We start from the raw sequence: 12984 nt of genomic DNA on the forward strand, positions 1-12984 counted from the left end.
TAATGTTCTTGAGTCAGAACTGATGAGATTCACCCAGATGTCTGTTTCTACAGGTAAAAAGTGATTGTCCCACCTGCTAGAGCCCACTCTCCACTGCGGTGGGTGTGGCCACTGTAATAGAGCACGTAGGTGTCGTGTCGTGGGCCGTCAGTCGTGTGCGCCTCCATGAATATGCGGAGCTTGGCTTGCAGGGCTTCCAGACTCAAGCCGCTCGTGGAGTAATCACAACCGTAGGTCTCGATCATGTGATGAGAGAAGAAGCGTTGCACGTTGTTCAGCATCCCCGTGGATCGCAAGTTGAGCTCCTGCACATGCGCCGGGGGCAGGAGTGTGGGCTGACCATCAGGGCTGAGAGAGAGAGAGAGAGGACAGGGTAAAACACTGACCCTCTGTGCGAGTTACTGAGTAATCAAGTACCAGAAGAATTCGAGTTACTGAGATGTCAGTGTATATTTGGCCAGTACCTGCAATAGTTGGTAGGAATCACCACAGCATAACCGACACAGGTTCCACCAAGACTGTTTCCCAGCTCATGGAAGAGGCCGTGGGCTAGTGATTCAAGAGGCAGGACCAGCAGAAACAAGGCAATAAACAGACTGTTGGACGGCTGTAGGAGGGGGGAAAAAAGTACATTTAAGACTTCCAAAGAAAATCAACGTTCTTATTTTAAGGCAGATATTTTGACAAAGCAAACTTACAAAATGTTTTGCAGTATGACGCACTAAGAGCCACTGAATATATGCCTGAATGTCTACTGAAATGGGTTAATGACACAATGCCCTTTTTTTCTAGATCTATTAATTTATTCAAAATACAAATCAAAAGTTTGAGGTCAAGAAGATTTTTTAATAAGAATTTTTATATTTTAATACTTTTATTCAGCAATGATGCATTAAATTGGTTAAAAGTCATAAGATTTCTATTTTCAGCAGAAATATTTTCAACATTGACAATAATAATAACAGTAAATGTTTCTTGAGCAGCAAATCTATATTTTGAATGATTTCTGAAGGATCATGTGACAGAAGACTAGAGTAATGATGCTGAAAATTCAGCTTTGCATCACAGGAATAAATTACATCATTAAATATTTTAAATTAGAAAACAGTTATTTTAAATTCTAACAATTTTTCACAATATTACTGTTTTTTCTGCATTATTTCTTATAGACTCTTACAAGATAAGCTTGTTTTTAGTTTCTGAATTAAAATTCATCTTTTTAGTTACAAATGACTTTGATTCCAAAATTAAAAGGTAGATTTGCTAAATCTTCTATTTCTTAGAAATAAAATATATATTTAACAAAATTGCATTACCACTTATTAATAATTGATTCTCTTGTAGACTCTTATAGACCAATGTCATGTGGTGTGACTTGTCACTTCCAAAAAGAATGTATGATAATAATTTATAAATTATGATATTTAAATAAAAATAAATAAAAATTATATGTACCGTAAAATATTTTTAAAACTTTATTGAAAGTAACTAGCTTCACTCACATGCATTCAAGGTGTAAGGAAAATATGTTATTACTTTTTTAGAGGCATTATATGAAATGTTTTTAATATAATTTTCAAGAGACGTTAAAAAACACATATGAAACCAACATGAATACAAGAACTACATTTCTAAGAACTTGGCACATACATTTTTAAAAGATTTTCACAGCAAATATTACCTGCCAGCCCAGAGCCCCCAGTATGATGGTGGACATCAGGCTGAAGAGCACCAGGCGTTTAGAGATGAGGCAGAAGTGTCGCATCCCCTTAGACGCCATGACCCTGTCCAGTTCTCCAGCCTCTGATGTGTGCATCATGCACATCCTCTGACAGTCACTCAGCTTACTGTGAAAACCCCACAGCGTGACGAGGAACACCAGGTGGCAGATGATCCAGAAAATAGTGAATGCTGAGAGACCCGGGATGAGCAGGTACCACCGATCCAGATCTCTCATCTTCAGAGCGGCCATGACCAGAAACATCACCTCCACGACAACCAGAGGAAGAAGAGTTAAGCGTCTCCACAGGCCTCTCCTCGACAGGAGTGGTGACCAGCGTTCGGTGACCGAAAGTCCACTGAAGTAGACGTCCAGGAACGGGTCGCAGACGAGGCGGCTGAAGAAGCAAGACAAGGCGAAGGGGTTGGTGAACATTCCTAAAGTCTCCTCGAAGAAGAATGCAGCGATCCCAGAGAAGCAGATCAGGTTTAGGAAGGCCAAGAAGGACTTCATGCGCAAGTCCACGATTACAGCGGCCAAAGCGAGTGTCAGGACTACAAGGCTTATAGATTTGTTGCCGACCAGGGTCGTGCTGGCCACAGCGAAGCCTGTGAGCTCCAGAGCTTCCCTTGAGGTGAGGAAAGCGGGTTGATGTCGAGTATAACCGCACATTCTTTCAACCAAAGCCCAAAGGATTCGTATAACCATGCTCGCTATTAACATACAGTTGGCCACCTGTTCCTTGATATCGAGCTCTTTGGACGGGACACTGATGAAGCACAGTAAACCCAGAAGGAAACCAAACCACAGATGCAACAGAAAGAGGCTGACGCTCTCCATGCCAAAATAATAGTGGAGAATGCAGGCAATCCCAAGAACAAAGAGGCCCAAAATAAAAATGACCAAGATGATAGTGTCTGCGGTTTTCTCCCATTGTACATAAATCCCCAGGCAAATGGCCACTAGGGAGCTCAGACTGGACAGATAACCGAGGTAACGGATGGATGACCATGTGCTGACCCCTTTGTTGGCTTCATCCAGCTGGGTCATCGCAGCGTAAAGGAAGTGGCTCAAGCAATACTTGAACAGCTTGCACATCGCTGCAGAGTTAAAACTCGCACAACAACAGAAAAATTAGCGTCGCGAGTGACGTAGGTTATACGTCACAATGGCAAAATATTATTAGTGGCATTACCATTCATCAGAAAGGATGTAAGAACATGTTGTGGTGTGGATTTGAGGTACTAAATCGAGACATTTTAGCGCAAACATCAGAGTAGCATTTACAATAAAACAGTGGATTGTCAATATCCACCTGTTATTGCTGAATTAACCGAGCTATTCAACTCAAGGTCATGTTATGATGACTAAAATGAAGACGTGAAATAGATGTGAGAATGTTAAACTGGTTTAAGGCTATAAAATAAAATAAATATAAGAGCTGAAGAGTTTTAATGTGCTGTCAGTCTGATTTAGGCGAGCAGATTCCAGTCTATTTACCGGCATCAGAAAGTTGCCTGAATGTGTTGTTTCTCTACATGAGGAGAGTAACAGCGATTAAATCAAAGCTGAAGAAATACGACAGCAGATATGCAAGTCATTGGTTATTGTTGTTAGCAGAAAAACAACTGAAACTGGTAATTTGTCGCAAAATATGCCATACCATCGTCAAAACTTCACCCAGTGTCCGCCATATTTGCACATCGGTATTAAGCCGCTACGGAATCCCTGAAAGGACAAAAGTGTCCATCATCCTCGCACTGAAACCCGAGGGTGAATGAAGTATCACGTGATCCTTCAGACATCATTCCGGTATGCTGCTCAAGAAACATTTCTTATTATTAATTAATGATGATTTATGTTGATCAGTTTTGCTTAATAATGTTTTTGAAAAATATGATACTTTTCAGGATTCCCTGATAATAATAATAAAAAATTGAAAGAACATCATTTATTTGAAAGAAACAATCTCTTGTAACTTTACAAATGTCTTTACTGCTACTTTTGATCAATTTAATGCAACCTTGCAGAGCAAAAGCAACGTTTTTTTTTTTTTTTTATCTTACTGACATCAAAGTTTGAGCTGTAGTGTAACTTATTTGATAGTGACAAATGGATTTTTGAGACCTGGAATGAAATCGAATAGCTGTAAAGTATTTAAAGCAAATGAGAGACACGAGAGAGAAGGCAACAAAAACCTTTATTTAAAAAAGATGAATGACAATAGTTCTCACAAACAGCCCATTCCCGTGGGAGTCAACCATCTTAACACTGATAAAGAAATTCTAATTCATGCAAACAGTGGATTAAAGCCTGGGGAAGACAAATATGTTTGATATGTGAATGTTTGAACACACCACCAACGAAACATTATAATACAAAGGTTTTTTTTTCAATAGTTTTAAAATATTTTTCTCAGACTTATAAATCGAGTACAGACTGAAGAATACCTTTAAATGCTATTGCTAATAGGGCAGTATTTTTAGTAATTTAGCTAAGAGCTGGTTAATTCGCTGAAAGTATGTACTGTAACTGTTTATTGTGGGACAGAAAATTAGCTTACTTTCAAATGACAATCAGTAGCTTGTTCTTGCATCCATTCTATATAATCACAAATGCAAAAATACAATTTGGGTTTGAAGGCACCTTGAGGAGGATTTTTTTTTTTTTTTTTTTTGATACCCTGAAAGATCACATACTGAATTCATTCAACGTTTCAAATCTTTCCACACTTATATTTGGCACCCCTACAACACATTTAAAGTGCCCAAAACCTCACATAGATACTTTAACAGAACCCCAATGTACATCTCATCACACACTCCTTCAGAAGTGAAGACTCATCAGCATATTCTCATATCATCAGGTTAACCAATCGCTAACCACATTAATACAATAGAAAACAGTGCCTAATATCAGTTACTCAATATAACTACCAGGTTATAGTGATATGGGGCATTTCTGACCGTTTATGATTATGAACGTATTGCTATTCTAATGAAGTGCTGATGCCAATCTCGATATTTTGCCAACCCTGTGGAGGGTGTAATCGAAAACGTGCAAATATGTGCTTGGACATTTAATATAGTGTTTTTAAGAACCTGGAGTGAATAAAAAAAGCTACACAAACACAGGAGCTAAAAACATCCAGTGATACGCAACAATCTTTTGATAGTACTTCAAATAAACTGTTTGTGAAACATTTGGCAAATGACTTTCCAAACTTTTGTACCTTAAAAGTTCTATTTTATAATTGAAAGTGGGAAGCTAAAATTAAATACTGAAGAACTTAATTAGATATACACCAGATTACAATACAGAAAGTAGATTTAAAGCAACTGAAGGTTTCGAGAGTAAACAGTCAAGAGTAAACAATCATACTACTCAAAGTCACATTATGGCAAAATGCACAAAACTCTAATCTGTTCCACACTACATACTACTGACGAGTAATTGGATAGTACTGGTTATAATAGCAGTTTGATCGCAAGATTAGAAACATGTTACCACAACACATGCATCCAATCTGGTCACCTGTAAGATTGTTTGTTCTGAAAATCTACGACTACTTCGCTAGATTTGTACCTTGTTGAAGCGAGAAATCCACATTCACAGTTACAACGTCACATAACCAAACACGCACAAGTTCTGCAGACACTTAAAATGCTACAAATATCATTGATAAAGGCTATTCCAAAAAGTTGGTTGAACAGATGACTGAAATCTCCATCTAAAATGTCTAGTGGAAACTTGCTGAGAATCAAACCATTAAAGGGTTAGTTCACAATTTTTTTTGTCATTTACTCACCATCGTGTTGTTCCAAACCTGTATGACTTCCATTACTTTAATGTTAAAGAACTGTTTTTGTCTTTACAATAGAAGTCAATGGGGTCCAAAACAACATTGTTTTGGACCCCATTGACATTCATTGTGTGGACATAATAACATTATGGCATTTTTCTAAAAATCTATTTTACAGAAGACAGAAAGTCATGGGTTTGGAACAAAATGAGAATGAGTATTTTCTATTTTGCCAGAACTATCCCTTCAAGAAGTACAACTGAAAAAGAATAACACAGTATAGTAACTCCGGCCAAAAGGTATGACACCGGTGATAACTACGCCTAAGTTGTAACGTACTGTATGCTAGCTTGTAAAGGTTTGTCTAGTTGACAGTCATTCTGAGTGAGAAAACAGCCAAAGTGGGTGAGCTAAATCTGCTTCTGTTACAAAACCAAATCACTTCTATTTCTAAGTTAAGATTGTTTAGTGTGTATATTTGTGTTCAAAGGGATGTCTTGCACGCTCTTAAAAATCAACGCCCACTTAAACGTCCTCATTCACTCTGTGCAAATTTTTTGCTGCTTAAAAAGGGGTCGAGTACACAAACAGCAGAGCAATTTTGGCAGCATGATGGTAAGGTACTAAATATCAAGAGGGGCAGTAAACAAGTTCAGCTCTGGAGCAAAATGGGGTCTTCCAGCTCGTGGAAGGGCGCCGAGCTGCTCTGGCTCTCGCCCGAGTCCGAATCGTATGGCGTGTCCGGCAATTCCGCGAAGCTACACGCCAACATGTCGTCCTCGAAATCAGAGCGCGGAGGCTCGTAGCAATCGGTGAATCCCTCCTCATCGATCGTGTTAAAGTCCTGCGGGATGTAAAGCATCTCCGGGTAGTTGCGGCTGACCAGGTCGCTGCTGGTGGTGGACGACACCTTGCGGAAAGCAATCAGGTGCATGTGGGAGAACTTGACGTATTTGTAGCGCTTGAAGCCCAGAGACTCCACCGCAACTCGCCAGCTGCGCATCATAAGCGCATGCCGGCCCTGGTGGGAGGAGTCAGGGGTGATGATGAGGAGGAGGCCGTTCAAGGTCAGAAGTTCGTGCGCTTTCTTGCAGCAGAGCCAGCGCTGATAGGGTGAAGGGAAGTAGGAGAGAAGCAGGGAGAAGACTACCACGTGAAACAGCTGGGCAGGTAAAGCGTCGATGGGGCCGCGCAGATGCCGCAGGAAGGCATCCAAGGCGTCGCTGGCCAGTTGCAGAGGCTGCTGCAGCTGCAGGTTAAGAAAGTCGCATTTGTAGACACTCTGTAGCCATAAAAAGGAAATGGGGAAAGGAGAATCAGAACATTTCGCTTTACTATGCAGGACAGGTCAAATTAGTATAAGGATCAATGGCAAATAAGAGTGTCCAAGATAAAAAAATCTTTTACAAATCTAGTAAACAGTAAGTTCTTAGAAACCTACTCTTCATATGCATGTTGGATTTAAAAAATAACAGACTAATTCCCAAGCCCTGTTCTATTTCTGATGTACTACATATGAAGAACAAATGGATTCACAACGGTCGCTCTATCTGGCTGCATCCAGTATAGATACGGTGGAAGAAAACAACCGTAAAGAAAACGTAATTTAACCAATAATTGAATAACTAAACTTTAAGTTAGGGTAGATGCCATATTTAATTTGATGAGAAGAAATCTGTGTTAGACAGACGTAACATCCGTTAAATTTTTTTAAAAAGAGGTCTATAGTCTCGTATAGCTTCAAGGAACACAAACCTCCACTGCTGGCACAATGTCGATACCGACAGTCAGAAACTCATCAAACTTCAGGAAGGGATTGAAACAGCTGCCCACATCCAACAGTCGTATCCTCCCAAGCTGGAACATTGAGCGGTTACTAAGCATAAATAAAAAGCTGATTTAGTCAGTGAGCTTGTTGCCATGTGGAAAATCTTTGTGGATTTGCAGTGATAAAGTTGTCATTCTAGAGCACCTTGGAGAGGACGATTCTGGTAGAGAGCTTGCAGATGTGTTATTGTCAGCTGTGGCATGCTTAGTGCTCTTCTCATCCTTCTCCAGCACTCGCCTCATCCCTCCATCCTGGAAGTACTCCTGACAAACACTGTGGCAAGAGAGATTTAACAACAATAGGGCTTTTCATACTGCATTTAACCCCGGGTTATCGTTATTCTAAACCTCGCTTTGTAATTTAGTGTCGCTTTTTACCCAGGGTTAGCGGCGATTTTGCATGCGTTAACCCTGCATTGCTGTGTCAAACTTGTACAGTGTCAAGTGATGTAGTGTTAGGGGCTGTTCACGTCACGTCTAAACGTGCTCGGGCACTAAAAAGTGCTCGGGATGTCTCAACAACTATGAACCATGATGACAAGGAAGTTTCAGCAAATAAATGGATAGACTTCCAGGACAGAAAATCCCTTGCAGAAGAGAGAAAAAACGTGTTTGGGTGTTCTTCCATCTTGCCTGAGCTTTCAATGATGTTACGGAAAGGGTGAAGCTGATTGGTTGGTTCTTGTCACATGACCTGCGGTGCAATTGCGGCATTCTTAAAAGTTGAGAATTATTCATCTTGCTGAAATTCGTAGGCGTAGACGTGCCTGGTAAATCGAGCGTGTCGCCACTTTTAAAATAACTAACTTAAAGCGCAAAGGACGCGACGTGAACGGCCCTTTAGAAAGTTACAACTAGATGCTTAGCAACCGACAACCAAAACGTCATGAAAACGTAGCTTGTTGTAAAAACAGTCGTTTCAATTTTCGATAGTAAAATGTCAAATAGTGACGGAAAACACGTCAATTGTAGTGGAGACAGCTTCGTTCTTCATTTTTCGTTCGAAAAAGTTCTGGAAAAACGTTTGAAAAAAGTCGGCAATAGGCTATATAATATGAGGATGCGTAATGCTTTGATGCCTTAATGTAAACAAGTCGCATACTGCATTCATCCAATCAAAGACACTGACACCTCAAATATGCAAATAAGGATGTTAACTCAGGGTTTAGGAATGTTAAGTGCGAAACGTCACCTTATGAATACCCAGTATTCATTGTTAACCCCAGGTCAATTCTGAGCAATGTGAAACGTGTAGCAAGATAACTCAGGATTCCGTTAAACCAGGGTTAAGAATGACCCAGGGTTAACCATTTCAAATGTGAACAGCCCTAAAAAGTACCAAATCGGTTTCTAAACAATAACCATCAACAGCCGTACCTGCGGCACCACTCGATGCGTCCCTCGCCCTCGCATTTATTCGCCCAGTGGTTGTCGGCCAGGTTCTTCATGGCCATGGCATACTCGCTGAGAGTCTGCTCGTCTTCACAATGCTCGCGCCATATTTTCTCGAAATCTCCCACTGCATTCAAAGAGACAAAACAGAGGAGTGTACGGTCATGCCACAGGGTTGATCGTTCTGCACAACATAATTAGTGTAAACTTTCTTACAAAGCCTACTTTCTGAAGTCAGCTGATGTCAGTGGTTTCTCTAAACCCTAGCCTCCAGCGGCTCGCAAAACACTGTCCGGTTTCTTCAACAACTCAGTGACGCTCCATCGCCAAGCTCAAAAGTACCGTATCATCAAAGCGTTTGTGCTGATTCACACACAGTTCGAAAACTTGCTGATAATGTCGATGACAACAGAAGGAAAACCACTACCCTAAAAGACTGCTTTGGAGGGAAAGAACTGACAAAAAGTGAGCTGTCCCATGACAGAGTGGAAAATACAGGCCTTATCAGATTTACAGAGAATAAGACAACAAGGGAAGAGACTGCAGCGTCGTTACATATGAATACTGCTGTACAATGCCAAGAAGACCAGATCACGCCTTCCTTATTAACCCATCACGGGGTCTAGTGAATAGACTACTGTGTGTGGGATTTATAGCGCTGCTCATCCCTCTCGAGGGATTGGATAAAAAACTCAACAACACATTTAAAGTCAGATAGTATAAAGGTGGTGGTACGCTACTTCAGGTTCTGCTTTCTCTGAAACTGATTGCAGGCAAAAATATAACATTTCATAATCTCCTCCTACTCTCTACTACGTCATAACCTGATGATGGGCATGATAATCTTTTTGAATGATGCTCATTGAAGCATAAGACAGGAACATGAAATGTAACAACATCCTCACAATCAATAACTTCTGGTCTATCAATACAAAGACTAATACATTTCTCAAGATAATATTTTCACAGACACGTGCATTAGTTTTTAGGGAGTGAGTCTTGACTAGAAAACATAGGAGGCACTTTCCACGAATTGGGTATAAATATAGCCTGAAAGATAGCATTTATTTTTATTTTCTTATGGAATTTTTTATCGTCAGTGATAGGAGCTGCTTAAAGGGATAGTTCTCCCAAAAATGTAAATTCTGCCCTCATTTGCTCACCCTCATGATGTTCCAAACCTGTCCGACTTTCTTTCTTCTGTGGAACATAAAAGAAGATATTTTGAGAAATGTCTCAGCATTTTTTGTGGCCATACAAATGGAAGTCAATAGTAACAAACATTCAGAATATCGTTTGTTCCACAGAAAAAAAGAAAGTCATTCAGGTTTTGAACAACAATTTCATTTTTATTTCACATACTTTATGTTTCTTTGTTGACTACTTAAATAGCCCTTTAATCTTCAGAAACCCTCTTGGGAGGTCAAACTATATATTATTAATTGTATTTAATTTTTTTGCAATGTTTATAAACCTGTTACAGCAATTTTGATGTCAAAACAGTTTAAAATGTGATTAAATATGAGTAATACTGACATTTTCTTGCAATAAACATTAAATAGCAAAGAAGGGTTGCAAATTTATACATGCCAACTGAGGGGAAAAGCTAGATTATGCAACTAAAAAAAAACTTTAAAAATCCAGATTTACACCATATTACTCATGACAACAGTGGCATTGTCACACTGAAACCTAAATTAACAACAGGTACAACAGATCTAACTCTCCCTAACTGCAATTCATCGGTTTCTACCTGGCCCATACAGTTAACTGCAATTTTTTTTGTTTAGTTATTGTACATGTAATAGTTTCATCCTTTAATCAAGTGTTAAAAGTTTTTCTTAAAACCCCATGCTATTTACAATTATTAAGCCTGTTTATACCTTCCCCAGCAGATAGACACACTAAAAATAGGTCAAGTGTCCATTATCTATCCTAAGTGCATTAAATCATAATAAAAATAGTACATTGATAAATAATTGACAGGGAAGAGATTAAAGCTTTTAGAGAGGCAAACTTTTCCCTTTCCTCCCCGAAGGAGGATTAAAAGTTGTTTATGCTTTCAAACAGTCATCATATTAATGAAGTGCAAAACAGGAACAGATGAACGACCCTGCACAATTTTGCTGACTAGTCAAACGTCGTGCTACAGACAGACAGATAGACAGAACCTGTTTCAATACCTAACGTGCTGCCTACCTAAACAGTATTATTTACGTGCGTTCAGAACGTTCTATTCGAATGTTTTCAAAATGCTGTCTATGTATGTACTAGGTTTTCAGACACAGACAAATATGAGCCATGTATAAAATCAGTTCATGTCAACAGGGATGCAACACAAGTTTAAAATAAAATACCGTTTTTGCTCTAATAAACGTTTTTGTAATCCAGGCGTTTAAACATCCTCGTCTCTGCTCAGGCCAGACTACAGAAACTGATCTAGGCTAGGCTACACAGCTACGCATCTCATTCTCAGCCAATACCTTCAATGTATTTCCTGCGGAGTTTTCTGTGCACGCTCTTCACCAACCCCGACAGCTTCTCCTGCTCCTGCTTCCTGGACTGCAGTCCCGTCGGGACAGAGCCGGGGTGGTATTCGGAGAGATCCAGGTCTGTCTCAGCGCTGCTCCGCAGGTCCATAGTACAGCACTGAGTCTACCGGCGCACCGGCTCCGTCAGTCCGTCAGCGCACACGCACACGCCGCAACAACGCGAACGTGACGGAAGCGGAAGTTCACGGCCAATCTGTGACCGCTAACATGAAACGCCTCTGTGCTCCGAAAGGTTGATGAAAGTTTACATATAATGATAACAATAATCATCATCATAATAACAATGATGATTATTATTATTGTGAATGTGATTATTAATAACAATTATATTATTATAGTTTTTATTTTAAAAGATTTTTATAAAAATGATTTTATATATATATATATATATATATATATATATATATATATATATATATAATAACCTAAATAAAATCATTCACATTAGGTAATGTCTTGTGCTTTCCTGTCTTGTATTTAAGTATCTGAGCCGCTCCGCTCGCTTAAATGCCACTGCACAACCTGCACAACGAATTCTACATCAGCTTAGCATTGCAACTGAGCGGCTTTGAATTTACTGTGGGAGGAGGACCAGAGTCCTCAGTGACTCAGCTGTCATGGCCTCCATTCCAGATTCTTCAGAATCTGCCTTTCCCCCTGCTCAGTCGTGGTGCTCTTCAGCTCCGCCTGCTCAGCCGTGGTGTTCTTTAGCTCCACCATGTTGGTCTTCTGCTCCGCATGCTCCACCGTGGTGTTCTTCTGCTCTGTCTGCTCCACCGTGGTGTTGTTCTGCTCCGTCTGCTCCACCGTGGTGGTCTCCAGCTCCGCTGTGCTGGTCTTCTGCTCCGCCTGCTCCACCGTGGTGTTGTTCTGCTCCGTCTGCTCCACCATGGTGGTCTCCAGCTCCGCTGTGCTGGTCTTCTGCTCCGCCTGCTCCACTGTGGTGTTCTTCTGCTCCGTCTGCTCCACCGTGGTGTTGTTCTGCTCTGTCTGCTCCACCATGGTCTCCAGCTCCACTGTGCTGGTCTTCTGCTCCGCCTGCTCCACTGTGGTGTTCTTCTGCTCCGTCTGCTCCACCATGGTGGTCTCCAGCTCCGCTGTGCTGCTCCGCCTGCCTTGCCGTGGTGGTCTCCAGCTTTGCTGAGGTGGTGTTTATTCCCGTCGGCTCAGCCCTGGCTCTCTGTTCCTCCTCAGTCTCCAGTTCCATCACACCGGCCTGGCCCTCCATCCCTTTCCCTGATCCGCCTCTGCTCCACCTCCCTTCATGTGTATGTTTGTTGAGAATTAATATTATATTTTAAAATTGAATTTAAAAGAACAGCCTCTACTTCAGGTCAAGGAAATTAACACTAATACAATTGCTTTCATTAATTGAAAAATATATAGCCTAATGTAAACTCTTCAAAAACGTTGCACTGCGATTGGCTGGGCGCGAACATAACTTGTAGTTTCGCGCTAGAAATGAATTAGGGGCCGTTTAAAAACAAAACTTTCTATGTGTTTTGGCCGTTTATTTACATGACAACAGCGTTTTGGGGGGCTGAAAACGGGTTTCAAACGGCAAGTTTTTGAAACCGATATAGTTATCGTCTCCGTGTAAACTACAAAAACACAAATTTGTGAAAATGGTGACGAGCATGCGTACGTGTTCAGTCTATAGGCGTGTAGTATTTCTTTACAAAGTGACATCG

At 40.6% G+C, this 12984-nt stretch overlaps 2 protein-coding genes across 2 annotated transcripts; both read right to left on the minus strand.

Moving 5' to 3' along the window:
- Positions 1–47: 47 nt before the first annotated feature.
- tmem168b (transmembrane protein 168b) lies at positions 48–3422 on the minus strand (the record flags this gene model as incomplete). The annotated part of the gene is made up of 3 exons (XM_084397649.1): positions 1682–3422; positions 465–607; positions 48–348 (listed from the first exon to the last, which is right to left on the minus strand). The coding sequence occupies exons 1-3, from the start codon at positions 2816–2818 to the stop codon at positions 48–50; spliced, it is 1581 nt and encodes a 526-aa protein (XP_084253775.1). The 5' UTR covers positions 2819–3422.
- A 479-nt stretch (positions 3423–3901) lies between these two features.
- On the minus strand, positions 3902–11517 carry samtor (S-adenosylmethionine sensor upstream of mTORC1). Its single transcript, XM_084396340.1, has 5 exons — positions 11225–11517; positions 8727–8868; positions 7495–7623; positions 7278–7398; positions 3902–6804 (listed from the first exon to the last, which is right to left on the minus strand). Exons 1-5 carry the CDS (start codon positions 11379–11381, stop codon positions 6175–6177), a joined length of 1179 nt encoding a protein of 392 aa, XP_084252466.1. The 5' UTR covers positions 11382–11517; the 3' UTR covers positions 3902–6174.
- Between the last annotated feature and the right edge of the window lie 1467 nt (positions 11518–12984).

The sequence above is a fragment of the Rutilus rutilus genome, assembly GCF_951802725.1.
Source record: "Rutilus rutilus genome assembly, chromosome: 23".
NCBI lineage: Eukaryota > Metazoa > Chordata > Actinopteri > Cypriniformes > Leuciscidae > Rutilus > Rutilus rutilus.